Consider the following 16,280-nt stretch of genomic DNA (forward strand, 5'->3'; position numbering starts at 1 on the left):
ACAAACATTAAATTTGGAAATTAAATAGACATGGAGATCGAGAATGAGCATAATGACCAGGGTAGTCTATCCCAAATCTACAAATGATCAACAATGTCTAGTGTTGTTTCCATTAATGCCAAAAGGGGAGATTGTTCAGTATATTATCAATGATTTCAAGTTCATGGAGAGAATGTTGATTTTTCATGATTTCATTGATGTTATTATTACTTTTAGTGTCCATTCTCACTACTAGTTGTCATGGGTGAAGTCAATTTGGGTAGTTTATCATTGTAGGAATTTTTCCTCTTATTGCTTGAATCATTTAAAAGAGCATCAAATGTGTGCAATTAGATAGCCCTATTAAATGCCTTTCCAATGATATATGGAACTTTTCCTAATTCCCAAGGACTTAGAATAAAACTGGGTTTGAAGTGGACATGCCAATTGGGTGATAAGAGCATATCAACGACAGGAGGGGGGCCAAGTATATATGAAAAATATTAGGTATCCTCTATAGTGGAATCCATCATGGTTCACCAAGATTAACTGGTAGCAAGTGATTGGTTGTGGCCCTACCTTGGTTTATACTAAAACCAGGAAGCCCCCCCCCATGATAGCAATGGTTTTCTAAGGCAAGTGGGCCCCTCATCATATCGGTGGCAAAATATAAAACATAAGCTTAGGAGGGAGTGTTGATGGTTGATGGTTGATGGGTAGTGAACCGACAAGAAGTTGGTCGCAACACTCAGTCAAAAGGAGCTTGTTGGTAAGCAATCACAAGCCAAGAGCACATCAACCATTGAAACGTGGAAACAAAGCTCAAGAGCGAAACACAATTAAAAATTATGACATCCAGATAACCCGAGACCCTAACACATGTGGAAACATAGGTGACACATCCATGTAGATTATAGAGTGGTGATAACATGGCTCAAAGAAATGGCATGGTAGCTTGTGAGAGTGCATATGGTAGGTGGATTCAAATTTTTTTGTGGCCAAATCGACAACTAACAAGTGACACATGCCATACACATGTGTGTAGGAGGAAATGTGATGAGTCCTCATTGGCTTAAGAAAATGATGCGTGTGGATGATATGGCTGATGGGGTGACTTATGGGTCCCTAATTGGAACTTTTAGTCTAAAAAGTGTTGTGAACAGTATAGTGCAAAATTGGCCAAGGGGTAGCATGTGACAAGTTGGTAGACAAACTAGTTACTGTCAAGTGAAGGTCCCATATGTCAGACCACTAGGATATAGATTTGTACACATCACAATGAGTGTTGGCCAATGGATGATAGAAATGTGTGGTGAGCAGTGGTTGACAGATAGAAAAATTCACATCATTAGCGATAGATAGGAAAGTGGAATTACCATCTGCTAGAACACTTATTTGGAGAGAGTTGTAACCATTAAGCATTAAGTGATATACAACATTTCATGGGTAGTTGACATTATTTAAGCTTGCAGTCCCACCACAGGACATGTGGGACCATGTGTTAAGTGTCATGGGAGCTAGGCCATATTGAGGCATCAACCACTAGGCCATAGTAGCATATGTAGAGAAGCACAAAACCCAGTACTCAAAAATGGTTAAGATCACAATTTTCAATGTCAATCATAAGGAGCTAGGCATAAGCACTAAGGGAACTTGCAGGGGGCTGAAATTTTGGTGTTTTTAGGCGTGCGAACAATTGAAATTAAAAGAAGTTTGAATTGAACAATTATGTAAGGTCTATGTCTATATATAGAAACACAAATGATGTGATATCTAATGTAGTCCCATGCAAATGGATCAGTGTGAGTGTTGTGGACACGGGAAGAACTATAGTTCAAAAACAATGAAGAGAAAGTTGTGTTGTAGCAAACCAAAGAAGTTGTCTGAAATTTTACATATCTAAAATAGAGATGGTCGAAGTGTGCTAACCATAGGTTGAAATGTGAAATATTTGAGATCTGAAGCTATTATGTGATGGAATATTGAAAATCCAAATTATTGAGGAATTAATTGAAAACCATTAGAGAGAAAATAGATCTAGAGTTAAAGAGTATTGTATGAGTGGAATTTTATTAAAGAGCCATATATTTGAGTATGAAAAGAATAAAAAATGGATCTGAGTGGTTGAAGCAAGTTAGTGCTTGCAGATCAAGGGATTGGAGTCTCCTTCAGGTTGGTACCTATGAAGATCAAGGGATTGGTGCCTCCAGTAAGTTGTCTTCTACAAACAATGAGAGTTGGTTCTTCCAACAAGTTAGTGCTTGCAAAAAAGGGTGTTGGTGCCTCGTGTAGGTTGGTGCTTACAAAATCTGATGTAAATTGAAGATGGTGTTTGTATTTACATTGTAATTAAAAGTTGATTTGTGGTTTCCTCCTATATGGATTTCCACATAGATATGTTGTGTTCAAGCTTCATGTGATTGGTGCATTGTTGTATTGTTGAATGGGTTTAATTGGCTAAATATTTGTTAAAATTTATAAAATATTGATTCACCCCTACCCCCTCCCCCCAATTATTTTCCTAGTTTCCAACACCCATAATTAAAACCAACATAGATGCATCTTAACTTTGACCTATCATGCAAAGATGGACCAAATCCCTTGAAATGCAAACATTTCTCCAAATAATTTTTTGACAAAGTTTCCCATAACTAAACCCAACCTAGTTTCATCTTTACTTTGAACTTATCATACAAATAGATGGACCAAATCCCTTGAGGTGTAAACTTTTCCTTGAATTTTATACTCTAAAAAAATTTAGACATGAATTTTTTTTTATTTATCTTAATATTTAATAAATTTGAAATTAAAATGAAAACCAATTAAAATATAATTACACCAAAGGTGTAACTTTTTTAAATTGGTCACGCTAGGCATTATCTATTTTTGTCATCTCCATTTGACATTTGTCAGTGTGTTGTTTTGACATGGGTCAACTTTAACTTAAGAGAAAAAAATAATTACACATATTATTGTAAAATGGACCATTTTGCTAAATAAAATTTGTTTATATATAAATGAATGTTATAAATAATCATGGAGGAGCTTATTAGAATTGGAATAATCTAACCATTTTGCTAAATAAAATTTTCTTATATATAGCCCCAAGGGTTAGCTCAATTGGTCAAGTCAGGGCCTCGCCAGATGGGAGGTCACAGGATCAATTCCCGAAAGCTCTTGGGGTCAGGTCTTGCAGTAGGTCGAGGGGCGTCAGCCCAGATTTTTCTAGTGGACGTAGCACCACCCATTGACCGAAGGTGTCCATGAACCACGCAAAAACAAACAAACAAACAAACATTTTCTTATATATAAATAAATGTTATTATAAATGAATGTTATAAATAATAATGAGCAAATTATCATGGAGGAACTTATTAGAATTGGAATAATCTCACATTCTTAGGAAATTGGTGGGTGGGAGCCACGCTACAAATCTAAATTTTTAAATTTATTAAAAGTCAATCTAGATCTTCAATTAAAAAATAAAAACAAAAAATCAACAAATCCTCACCCACCTTACGTTTTTTTTTTTTTACAGAGGAATTGGCAACTGGAGTAGCCTCGCAACTCGCGTTACACAGAGTCGATTCTAACCGCTACCACTATAACCCCTGGGAAACTGCGCCTGCCCCTCTCCACAACTTCCGGGCTAGTCTGGGGGATTTGAATTTGTGACCTTCAGTACGGAGTCCGCCTTTCTAATGAACTTCACCGCATTGTGACTACCAACTAGCCTACCCCCGTGGGACTACTCACCCACCTTAAGTTGAATATAAAAACTTTAGTCAATTAAATTAAATTAGTATATTTTTAAAAAATAGACATTTTATTACCTGATGAAAAATTTAACCAAATTTTCATTAATTTTAAAAATTTTAAATTAAAATATTTAGATAAGCGTGTATATTTTGGAATGGTTTTTGAAATTTTAATTTGATTACCAATAATCATTGAGTGGATAGTAATGATTTAACCTCCATGAAATATTCTATTTTGTAATAGTATACACAAATCAATGATTGAGATTTATCTCCAAAGTAATTATGTATTTTTTATCCTTTTAATTAAATTAATTAATTAAAAAAATATTATATGAACAAGTATATTTTGGTTTAAACCATGTGAATGACAAATATTACATTTTAGGTAATCTAGCGCTTTGTGAAATAATGGAATAATAAGTAACAAAACAGGAAGCTTCCATAGACAAAAACACATCAGCTATTTTATTAAAGAAAGGATGGGACCGAGGTTTTCCTCATGACATGTAATAAGGATTTCAATATTATAACAACAACCAAACACTGGGACTTTATTGATGGTGGCCAACTTGTGAAAGGCAAAGTACCAATGACACGCTGCAACAATTTGAACAAAGTTCTGATCTTATTAGTTCGTTGAGCACTGCCCAACATACTCTACATCTCTCGATAGTCGAGATTATTGTATGGAACAAAGAGTTCAGAAAACCAATTATTATTTCGCATTGGATTCCACCCCATGTCCCTGCAGAGATTATCATTGTCCCATATCTGAAAAGCTGCATGGCAGGGTTTCCAATAGAAAGGTGAAACTCTCATCCAATGGTTGTAGTAGTTCTTTGCATCTGTCTCCATTTCCTTCAAACTGGGAAAGACAAATTTGCCAGAAAGAAAATGGGACAGCCATTGAGCACGGATTTCAGAAGAATACAGATTTGCTAAGCTTTATGAATAGCCAATAATTGCCATATGAGGAATGTGTGGATGGATGGTCCCCCTGTTTGTTCATTAGCAGCAGAGGAAAAATGGTTTAGGCTATGAAGGTGCCCTGAACTTTATTTTTATGATTTATTATTGATATTCTTCCCTCAATTGTGTCCAGTAAAATACAGAGAAAAGAACAAAAAATAATAACCATACCTATATAAAGGAACTACACCTGTTGTTTTCTCAAGAACATTTGCAAAAGGTTCTGGAAGTAAGCTCTTTAGTTTCTTTTTAGCATCATAGCTAGTGGCAAATGCCACAATATCAACTTTCATCTCTGTTGCATCATTAAGTAAGATGCAGCCCCTCCTTGAGCCGGCCACCTTGATGGGGCCCCTCCTTGACCTTCAACAACCTTGAGGGGGTCTCCTGAAATGGGTCCCCCTTCACCCCACCTTCCAACCATCCACCAATGGGGCCCCTCCTTGAACCACCCATCCTTGATGGGGCCCCATCACCCCACCCTCCAACCAAACATCCCCAAACCCGCGCAACCTTGTTGGGTTATCTTTTTTAATATTTACCATTCCTCAACCCATACTGAGCCTGAGGCCCACCTTGGCCCATCAACCCCTCGGCTCCTCCAACCTTCTTTTCTAATATCTGCTCAGCCCCTTGGCTCACCTCGGCCCCTCAGCCCTTCGACCCTACCCTTCCGCCCCTCTGACCCCGCCCTAGGCTTACCTCTGGCTTTTGTCCCCTCGACCTCGACCCTCACCCTTTGGCCCATTGGCCAGCCCCTCGGCCCTTTGGCCCCTAGGCACCTGCCCATCCCCTCGGCCCTTTGGCCCCATCAGGGTCGAGGGGCTAGGCAAGTGCCAAGGGTCTGGGTGGGTGACGAGGGGCCAAAGGGCCGAGGGAATGGCCGATGGGCCGAAGGGCGACGGTCAAGGTTGAGGGGACGAAAGCTAGAGGTAAGCCTAGGAAAAGATAAGCCTAGGGCGGGGTCGAAGGGGTCGAGGTGGGCCGAGGGGCTGAGCAGATATTAAAAGAGAAGGTTGGAGGGGCCGAGGTGGGCCGAGGGGCTGAGCAGATATTAAAAGAGAAGGTTGGAGGGGCCGAGGTGGGCCGAGGGGCTGAGCAAATATTTAAAAAGAAGGTTGGAGGGGCAGATGGGGCCGAAGGGCTGAGGGGCTGGGCAGGTGCCGAGGGGTTGGCCGATGAGCTGAAGGGTCGAGAGTCCGAGGTGGGCCAAGGGGTTGTTGGGCCGAGGTGGGCCTCGGGCGCAGTATGGGTTGAGGAAAGGTAAATATTAAAAAATATAACCCAACAAGGTTGGGTGGGGTTGGGGATGTTTGGTTGGAAGGTGGGGTGATGGGGCCCCATCAAGGATGGGTAGTTCAAGGAGGGGCCCCATTAGTGGATGGTTGGAAGGTGGGGTGAAGGGGGACCCGTTTCAAGAGATCCCCTCAAGGTTGTTGAAGGTCAAGGAGGGGCGCCATTGGAGGAACTTATTAGAATTGGAATAATCTCACATCCTTAGGAAATTGGTGGGTGGGAGCCACGCTACAAATCTAAATTTTTTAATTTATTAAAAGTCAATCTAGATCTTCAATTAAAAAAATAAAAATAAACAAATCAACAAATCCTCACCCACCTTAAGTTGAAATAAAAGCCTTAGTCAATTAAATTAAATTAGTATATTTTAAAAAATAGACATTTTATTACATGATGAAAAATTTAACAAAATTTTCATTAATTTTAAAAACTTTAAATTAAATTATTTAGATAAGCATGTATATTTTGGAATGGATTTTGGAATTTTACTTTGATTACCAATAATTATTGAGTGGATGGTATTGATTTAACCTCCATAAAATATCCTATAATTTTCATAGTAGTATACACAAATCAATGATTGAGATTTATCTCCAAAATAATTATGCATTTTTTATCCTTTTAATTAAATTAATTAATTAAAAATATTATATGAACTAATATCATATAGAATGAGTTATATTTTTTGGTTTAAACCCTATGAATGAAAAACATTACATTTTACGTAATCTAGTGCTTTCTGAAATAATGGAATAATAAGTAACAAAACAGGAAGCTTCCACAGACAAAAACACATCAGCTATTTTATTAAAGAAATGATGGGACCGAGGTTTTCCTCGTGACATGTCATAAGGATTTCGATATTACAACAACAACCAGACACTGGGACTTTATTGCTGGTGGCTAACTTGTGAAAGGCAAAGTACCAATGACAAGCTGCAACAATTTGAACGAAGTTCTGGCACTATTAGTTCGTTGAGCACTGTCCAACATACTCTACATCTCTCGATAGTCGAGATTACTGTATGGAGCAAAGAGCTCGGAAAACCAATTCTTCTTTCGCATTGGATTCCACCCCATGTCCCTGCAGAGATTATCATTGTCCCATATCTGAAAAGCTGCATGGCAGGGTTTCCAATAGAAAGGTGAAGCTCTCATCCAATGGTTGTAGTAGTTCTCTGCATCTGTCTCCATTTCCTTCAAACTGGGAACGACAAATTTGCCAGAAAGAAAATGGGACAGCCATTGAGCACGGATTTCAGAAGAATACAGATTTGCTAAGCTTTCTGAATAGCCAATAATTGCCATATGAGGAATGTGTGGATGGATGGTCCCCCTGTTTGTTCATTAGCAGCAGAGGAAAAGTGATTTAGGCTATGAAGGTGGCCTGAACTTTATTTTTATGATTTATTATTGATATTCTTCCCTTAATTGTGTCCAGTAAAATACAGAGAAAAGAACAAAAAATAATAACCATACCTGTATAAAGGAACTACACCAGCTGTTTTCTCAAGGACATCTGCAAAAGGTTCTGGAAGTAAGCTCTTTAGTTTCTTTTCAGCATCATAACCAGTAGCAAATACCACAATATCAGCTTTCACCTCTGTTCCATCGTCTAGTACAATCCCCTTACTGGAGAAACTCCAATTGGATGACTTCCGAAAATGTACACAACCTTCCTCTGCTCTTGGAAACAAATTAGCAGGATATGTTGAAGTGTTGCAAGAAGCTAATTCCTCAACAAAGCTGTGGTCTGGAACAAGACCATGCTTTTTCAAGGGAAGTTTCCAACATAGGTAAAACTCTAAGAGCTTGAATATTATCCATCTCTGCACAAAAAATACAGGAAAAACATAGTTATCAACATCAAAATTACAAGTATATCATACTTTAATATGGGAGATATCGTAACTATGTTTTCAGATATCTCAATTTTTATTATGTTAGAAAGTTGTTGGTATATTTTATATACTAGTAAATTTAATTCTAACATGAGTAAATAATTAAATATTAAAAAAATTATTTTTTAGTAAATAAATAGTTACATAAAATTAGTGTATTTATATAAATTAGACAATTGGTAAAAGCTTTTATGCAACACTTATTTTATGACAGATTTTACATTATCCAAAAAAATAAAAATAAAGTTTTATTTTAAATTATTATTATCATAATATTAATTATAAAAAAATAATATAATCATATTATATATTTAAAAAAATATGTAACTAGATTTTTAATCATGTATTTTCACTTTCACTTTCACTTTACTCTTCGAATTTTTAACATATTAATAGAATTATGTGACAATACCATGGCTTACTAATACCATATGATACATGTCCATAACTCATGTTCATATAATACGGATTCATATAACTTTTTTTTTTCTAATTAATTAATTTAAGTAAAAGGTAAAAAAAACATAATTACTTTTGAGATAAATCTTAACATTTGATTTATGATTATTATTAAAAGTAGAAATTAAATCTCTATTATTCATTTAATAATTATTGATAATTAAATTAAAATTCTAAATATCTTATTTCAAAATAAACACATCTATTAACATAATTAAAAATATGTAATTTAACAATAATAATTTAAAATAATTCAATAATTAAAAAGAGAGATTAAATCTCTATTGTTTATTTAATAATTATTGATAATTAAATTAAAATTAAAAAAAAAAAAATCCTATTTCAAAATATACACATTTGTTAACATAATTAAAAATATATAATTTAATAATGATGATTTAAAATAATCCTTTAATTAAACCCAACCTCAGAGACATTAATAAGCTCATTAGCACTCATGTTCAAATTCAATACACATAAAATAATGCATCATCTAAATTCAATATAATGTGACAAGAAAATAAAAGAGTTTTCATTTTTGGATTATTTTATAAATAAAATAAAATTTAATAAAGCTTTTTGAAATAGTAAATTTGAGTTTTAATATTAGCACATAATAGTCATAAATAGTTGTGGTTACTATTGGTTTGACTACTCTGAAAACAAAATATATTAATTTAAATTTAATATTTATTTATTAAAATAAATATTGCAATTTTATTATTATCCAATTTTGAGGTCACACTCAAGCCAGACACCAAATTAGCGTATGAGACCCCCTTGTTTGTTAGACAGGGGAGCCACTTCAGTGCAGCGATTCAACTACGAAGTCTAGTAAAACATACATACAATTGTTAAATCTACTCAAACATATACTCTACCACTTTTTGGATTTGAACCTAATACCTCTTAAAAAAGACAAATATTCTTAACCCTTAACTCACTCAAGCTATAAATAATATTATCATCCAATTAAATAAATTATAAAACGACGAAAACTAAAAACAAAAACATTAATGCATAGCTCAGATTCAATGAACTGTTACACATGCGCGAAAAGGTCATGGATTCTGGAGCCTAGCAAAATCGCATATAATGCATCATCCAGATTCAAAGCACTGTTACATGGGCTGGGTATAGTGGACGGATCTAACCCCCACCACACTGGCAAACAAACACGGATGCAGAATTGTTAATCGACCTCAATTGAAAACTTTCTGACAGAATTTTGAATGGTTGGCATCATCTTTAAAATAGGCATCCTTAAAATAGGCATTATGAAGGAAATTGGGAATTCTTGGAATATTGCAGAGCCTGAGGGATATGGCAAGGTAAAAAAAAATGACCAGATTCCTGGAATGAAAATTGAAGTGGTATGATAAAATTAGGGTTTTTTACAGATATATATAAATATATGTCAACTAACACAACACACAATTTACTACAAAATTTATCGCCACATATCAACTAACACAACACACAATTTACTTAAAAAAAAAAGGTTCATCACCATCAAAGACGAGTCTAGATTCTATCATTCTTTTTTCATTCATGCTTGAAAAGACGAAAGAGGTAAAAATATATACCAGTGGTCTTAATAGGCGCGATAGTACGGTGAGCAAAAATCCCTGAGCAGGCCTTTCCAGTAAGAACTGCGCAAAACGCGTATTATAAAAAAGTTGCAGAGGCAATCCGAAGAGCTCGTAAGTAATAATTCCCCAGTGTGCTCTTCTGAAGACGACTGTACAAGGATGGCCATCTTCTCCTCCCAAGAGTAAGAGAGAACCCATTAATAGCCCAATAAGAATTTGAAAGAACCCACTAATAACCCAATAATAATTGAATTGAACGGATGGAAACACAACTTGTATGGTATCTGTAATGTGTATAAACATACCTCGATTCGCCTCAGCACATTCCGCAGCAAAATCTAATGCTGATTTCTGGAGTCCAATAACTACTACTCGTTTCCCTTTGATCAGCTCATAAGCATCCTTTTCATCCAAGCCTGAGTAGTCCATGGTGTGTAAAACTTTTCCTTGAAACACCTCTGGTCCTTTATTTGGAGGTAATGATGGGATGTAGGGCAGATTCCCATACCTACCAATGCACAGGACTAGGAAATCAAAACGATACCACTGGATGATAAGCCAACACAAACAGACACCGGTGAGCAAAAATTTCTACTGGATTAAGGAAATCAAAACTTTGTAGCAGCCATTGAAACAGGTACTTCACAGCTTAGTTGGGGGGATGGGAAATTCATGAACACTTGGTATGTTCCAGTCAAGGTGTGTTTTACTGAATTTAGATTGGGGTGTATTGAATATAAACATCAGTAGGAAGCCCTTTAATTTCAGGTTTACATCTGCAGTTGACTTGTTTAAATTGGAAAAGTATACTGACTTCATGTGGAATCATCTTGTTTCTGTATTTTGGTTATGAGTATTTATTTATTAATCAAAAGTATTAAATAAATAACTTTTATTTTGGTTATGAGTATTTATTTATTAATCAAAAGTATTAAATAAATAATTTTTATTAGATGATATTTTTTTATTATTAGTTAAAAAAATTGAAAATTTATTATTAAATTATAAATAGATTAAAAAAACAAATTAAAAGACCATAAAATTTAAAAATATATATGATTTACTAATGAAAAACAAAAAGCTTTTTTTTTAATTTGTTTGAGTCTTTCAAATTTAAAATTTTGTAAATTTTTTTTTACTATAGCATATATATTTTTTCTATGAGACTACACTATATGCATTAATAATAATAAGAATTTATTTTTAAGTTTAAACACCAAATTAGTGTACACCTTTTTTTATTTGTGGGAAAAGGGACCTGTTTCGACATAACCGTTTGATTGCTAAAGTCTATAAAAGTGTACATACTCTAGCTCCTTTGAATTTGAACCAATAACCTCTTATGAGAAAACACATGACATAATAATATTATTATGTGTTTGCAAATAAATATATTTATACCATACCCCATATAATGATAATAATAATAATAACCCCAACCCCTTGGGGTTGTGAAGTACCTCCCTATTTTAAGATATTTCAATCTCTTTTTACTTTTAAAATTGAAGATAGACAATGTTTTTCTATTTTAGTTGATTTTTGGAAAAAAATGGTCATTACTTGTATATATAATTATATTAAATTTAACTCTTCATTATTTATTTTCTAACTTCTCCAATAAAAACTAAACTATTATATCACACTTATTTTATAACACTTTTAATACCCTATAATAGAAATCCGAGAGAAAAAGTATCCAAGATCTAACTTCTCCAATAAAAACTCAAAAAAGCACGCCAGAAGCTTGTTTAAGCAATTATTCAGTTGTAAGCTTTAACAGTGGGCATTTTCTAAACGCAATCGAAACACCGAAAAGACATTGCATCTCTTTAGAAAAAAGCATCCTAGCAGAAGAAGAAAAAAACATCACTTTCCTAGTATGGCACTCGAATTTACATGTGTCAGCTTTGACTCGAACTGATCTTTATGTATGTTCATAGTACAATATTCAAATATCCACAAATATATATATAGGAAAACAAGAAACACACATATTGTTACACATTTTTTTACCTCTATGGATTCTTCATTTCTTTTCTGCACACCTACATCCCAAACAGCACCATCTGCATATGGGCCTCCATTCTTACTCCATAATCCAGCATGGTCTAGACTTCTTTCACGATCCTCCCCCATATATCTAATCTCCACCACTTTGGTATTGAAGTGAATGTGATCAAGCAATCCAAAATGCATGGCATAGCTCTCAAAGTAATCCAAAACCTCAGAGTGAGTGGGATGTTTGGCAGTAACATGGGCTGGCCAAGGAAAATCAGTGAACTGATATTCATGGCGAGGAGTCTGCAATATTGTGGACCCAAATGTTTCTCTCCACAATCCTCCAACTCCTTGTTTTAATTCAAACACAGTGACATCCATATTCAACTTTAGTAAATACTTGGTTGCAACAAGACCACTCACACCTGCTCCTATGATGCACACTCTTCTCTTCCTGAATCCATTCTCAGTTTCACATTCCACCGACATATTAGCAATGCTGGTAGCCATGAATGAAGCACAACCCTGAAAAACTAATGGTAGCACTTGTGCAGATCAAATTCAAAGGCCATGAACGCCCTATATATACTATAAATAGATTATGACTTGACAGATCACTGATCTGTCCAGATTATGGCTTGACAGATCACAGATCTGTCCATTATGTCAAACTCATAATTGTTCTATTCGCCTGACTATATTGCCAAATTTTATCCGGAGAGGCCAAAAATAGTTCCAGGTCCACTTGGTGCACGTCTCTATTTTAAAAAACATTCATAGGAGACAGTGAAGCCCAATTATTCAGACTATACATTTAATTAATGCAAATTGGACCGAGGCCAAAAATAGTTTCAGGTCCACTTGGTGCACGTCTCTATTTTAAAAAAACATTCATAGGAGACAGTGCAGCCGAATTATTCAGACTATACATTTAATTAATGCAAATTGGATCGCCGCCATGGCTGTAATATCCTCTCCGCACCTCTGCATTAATAATAATCTTTTGGCAATTTTGCATTATTGGTTGGTTACAACGACCCTATTGCCAAAGGCACTCTGGAGACTGTGCAGAGCATAATTTTCCACTCAGATTTCGTTTTAAAAAAACGTGCTTTGAATATTTTATGACCGTCCGTACCTATATGATAATGTCAAGTTGCCGGGCATTATGATATGAATGAGAATGAGTCTAAATGATGGGCAATTATGTCAAATGATTATTATATCTGCGGCAGTCAGTGTACAACCGATTAGGTTTTGCGCTGATGGCTTAATAATGTGTTTTTGATTAAAAAAGATTAAAACTAGTTAGTTGAATTTTATAAATAAATTATTATTATTTAATAACAAATAAATTTATTTTTTTTGAAATCTCATTGATTTTATTTTTTTGAAATCTCATTGATTTCATTTTTTTATTTCTTATTTTGTAATTGATTATAAAGGTCTAATATATGGAGTCTTTTATGGAGATGGAGGAATTGCCTGGAACACCAAAAGTGGCTGGAATTTATAGCAAAAAATTTTCGGAAGACCAAAATTGGCCGGAATCCACATAAAAAAATTTCAAAAAAATCTTATAAAAGCCCTGTTTAAATAATGTTTTTAATGGTGGGAATAGATTCATAACCATCAAAAAAATTCTGGAACACCTGAAATCTTGATATTTGACAGTTTTCACTTAAATTTACAAAAATCTTTACCCATTTTTTCAAAGCAAAAAAACAATCTCGTTAGACTACGGCCTAATATTGATTACATAGTATGACAGACTTCCTCAAGGTAACTAAAGCCCATCTTACTTATTACCATGGAAAAATAAGCTGTCAAGATAATTAAAGCCCATCTTACTTATTGCCATAGAAAAATAAGCTTTTTGATAAAAATATCACCATTCAAATTATGTATGTTGTTTCAATAATGCATGGATAAAATTGATGTACTCTCCTAATGACTGATTTTTAATTTAGGTACGTTCTTACAATAATCCATGGATAAAATTGATGTGCTCTGCTAATGATTTGACTGATTTTTAATTTATGTACATTCTTACAATAATCCATGGATAAAATTGATGTGCTCTGCTAATGATTTGTTTTTAATGGGTCACATTTATGCCAAGGAAAAATAGGTTGCCTTTTTATTTGATAAAAACATCACCATTCCATTTATGTATGTTGTTACAGTAATCCATGGATAAAATTGGTGCACTCTGCTAATAACTTATTTTTAATTTATGTATGTTTGTACAATAATCTATGGATAAAATTGGTGCACTGTGCTAATAACTTATTTTTAATTTATGTATGTTTGTACAATAATCTATGGATAAAATTGATGTTCTCTGCTCATGACTCATTTTTAATTGGTTACATTTATCTCTAATACATTACTTAATCATATCATTTAGTGTGGAGAAATCAATTTATTAATTAATACAACATATATATAAAGTCCAAAGATTTCATATTATTATTATTATAAAATACTAAATTATCTTTAAATACATTGGAAGGACAATACTCATAACAACTTCACAATTAAAATTTCAATATTCATAATTATGATTTTATCTTTAGTGTGAAGTATAAGTACATTCGTTAATGGTATTAATAATAATTTATTTACGATGCCTCTAGTTTATTTATATTTTTATTTATTTAATATACCTCATTGTATTAATAATAATTTGTCCCATGGTATTTGACCCATAAACCTCACCTAAATAAAACTTCTTTTTTGAGTTTTTGTAATTCTAAAGATGTTTAAGGAGTAAATAAAAAAGAGGTTTCATTTATTTACCATACCTCTAGTTTATTTATATTTTTATTTATTTACCATACCTCTTTTTTGAGTAAACATCTTTATATTTTAAATTTATATTGTGTTTATACATAATAATAATTAGATTGATTGTGTTTAAAAATTCTAAATGTTAAATGTTCATGTGTTTACCCTTGAGATCTACACCCCCATATTGGGTTGTAGAGAGCCTCGATGAAATTAACATTAATGTTGTGTAACGCCCCTTGTTACACAATGTTTACTTTTGTTTTTTACCAAGCTTTACCCAGAACGTAGAAACTTTTTATTTTACTTAACATCGTTATTAAGAAGTTAAGGCTGGAAAAATCCAAAGCATCATGACATTTTGTTTAAAGAAAGTGAACAGTGTTTAACTAAGGGAAAACTAAATGGAAACAGTTACCATAACTCCTTGAACAGTTAGAAGGGAGGGGAAAAGAAGCAGGGAGGGCTGCTGGAATTTCCCTTGAGTTGGGCAGGAATAGCTAGTGGGAAAACATAACTATGGCAAACAGTCGAATTGGTGTGCGACTTGCAGCTGGAAAATAGTCTTGAAGCCCAAGATACCAGACTGTGTTAAGTCTAGTGACTGTTAGGAGAAGTGCTCAGAGGGGGACACTGGACAATAGTCTTGAAGCCCAAGATACCAGACTATGTTAAGTCTAGTGACTGTCAGGAGAAGTGCTCAGAGGGGGACACTGGACATGATTGCCAGGTCCATGGTTGGGTGGAGAGGCCTTCCAGAAGGAATATTATTTGCACAGTACTAAATTAATCATAAACAGATAAGTAATCGACTATGTGCTTATTATTGCCAACTGGAAACACATATTTAGTTAGGAACAGATACTTAAGTATATCAGTATTCCTTGTTGTCTTTAAAATAGATAAGTACTGCTATGATTAACCTTTTCGTATATTCTGCTATAATTATCATAGAAAGTTTTATTACATTTTTTCTTCAACCCAACATTACAATACGGGAATATAGGGTTACCACATATTTAGTTAGGAACAGATACTTAAGTATATCAATATTCCTTGTTGTATTTAAAATAGATAAGTACTTCTATGATTAACCTTTTCGTATATTTTTCTATAAATTTTTTTTTTCTCGGCAAAGACTAATATCTATTAACTTGAAATAAAAATATTTTTACATGTAAGCGAGGCCTTAGAAGAATCATGAGGCCTCTGTACACAGCAAGTTCGCCTCAGAATGGAAGGATTCTGAGCATAGGTGCTACAAAAAACTTCATAATAGCAAAACATTTCAGATAAGGACCAGAAGATAAGAGAGATTGTGCACGAGAGCATAGAAGCGAGTAGCCATTGCAAGTTTGTCTGTAAAACATTGCTTCTGCCCTAGAACTAAGCAAAAACTTCAAGTTGACGGAATTGAGCCATGTGTGTTATCAATGAAACCTGGAAACAGTCGTCTGCTTGACAGACAAAAAGCAAAAAGAAACAGAACAGTGCCGTGTGGCCTTAGTCTTTCTTGCCCCCACCAGAGGTCTTCT

At 34.3% G+C, this 16,280-nt stretch overlaps 1 protein-coding gene across 1 annotated transcript; it reads right to left on the minus strand.

Annotated features, from left to right (window-relative positions):
* Positions 1 to 6,788: 6,788 nt before the first annotated feature.
* Positions 6,789 to 12,500, minus strand: LOC149175769 (putative flavin-containing monooxygenase 1). The gene is made up of 5 exons (XM_089419741.1): positions 11,971 to 12,500; positions 10,263 to 10,503; positions 9,952 to 10,124; positions 7,485 to 7,834; positions 6,789 to 7,341 (listed from the first exon to the last, which is right to left on the minus strand). Exons 1-5 carry the CDS (start codon positions 12,463 to 12,465, stop codon positions 7,002 to 7,004), a joined length of 1,599 nt encoding a protein of 532 aa, XP_089275867.1. The 5' UTR covers positions 12,466 to 12,500; the 3' UTR covers positions 6,789 to 7,001.
* Positions 12,501 to 16,280: the final 3,780 nt, after the last annotated feature.

This window comes from Pinus tabuliformis, chromosome 4_1, assembly GCF_031772625.1.
Source record: "Pinus tabuliformis cultivar Carrire ecotype Pingquan chromosome 4_1, CPIR1, whole genome shotgun sequence".
Classification (NCBI taxonomy): domain Eukaryota; kingdom Viridiplantae; phylum Streptophyta; class Pinopsida; order Pinales; family Pinaceae; genus Pinus; species Pinus tabuliformis.

Excerpts from the sequence above, each read along its gene's own strand:
- LOC149175769 (XM_089419741.1), bottom strand. The coding sequence starts at position 12,465 with ATGGCTACCAGCATTGCTAATATGTCGGTGGAATGTGAAACTGAGAAT. Across the intron at positions 10,504-11,970 it reads GAAATGAAGAATCCATAGAG|TGGTATCGTTTTGATTTCCT; the intron begins GTAAAAAAATGT and ends CTTATCATCCAG. Across the intron at positions 7,342-7,484 it reads GGTGTAGTTCCTTTATACAG|GGGGACCATCCATCCACACA; the intron begins GTATGGTTATTA and ends ATGAACAAACAG.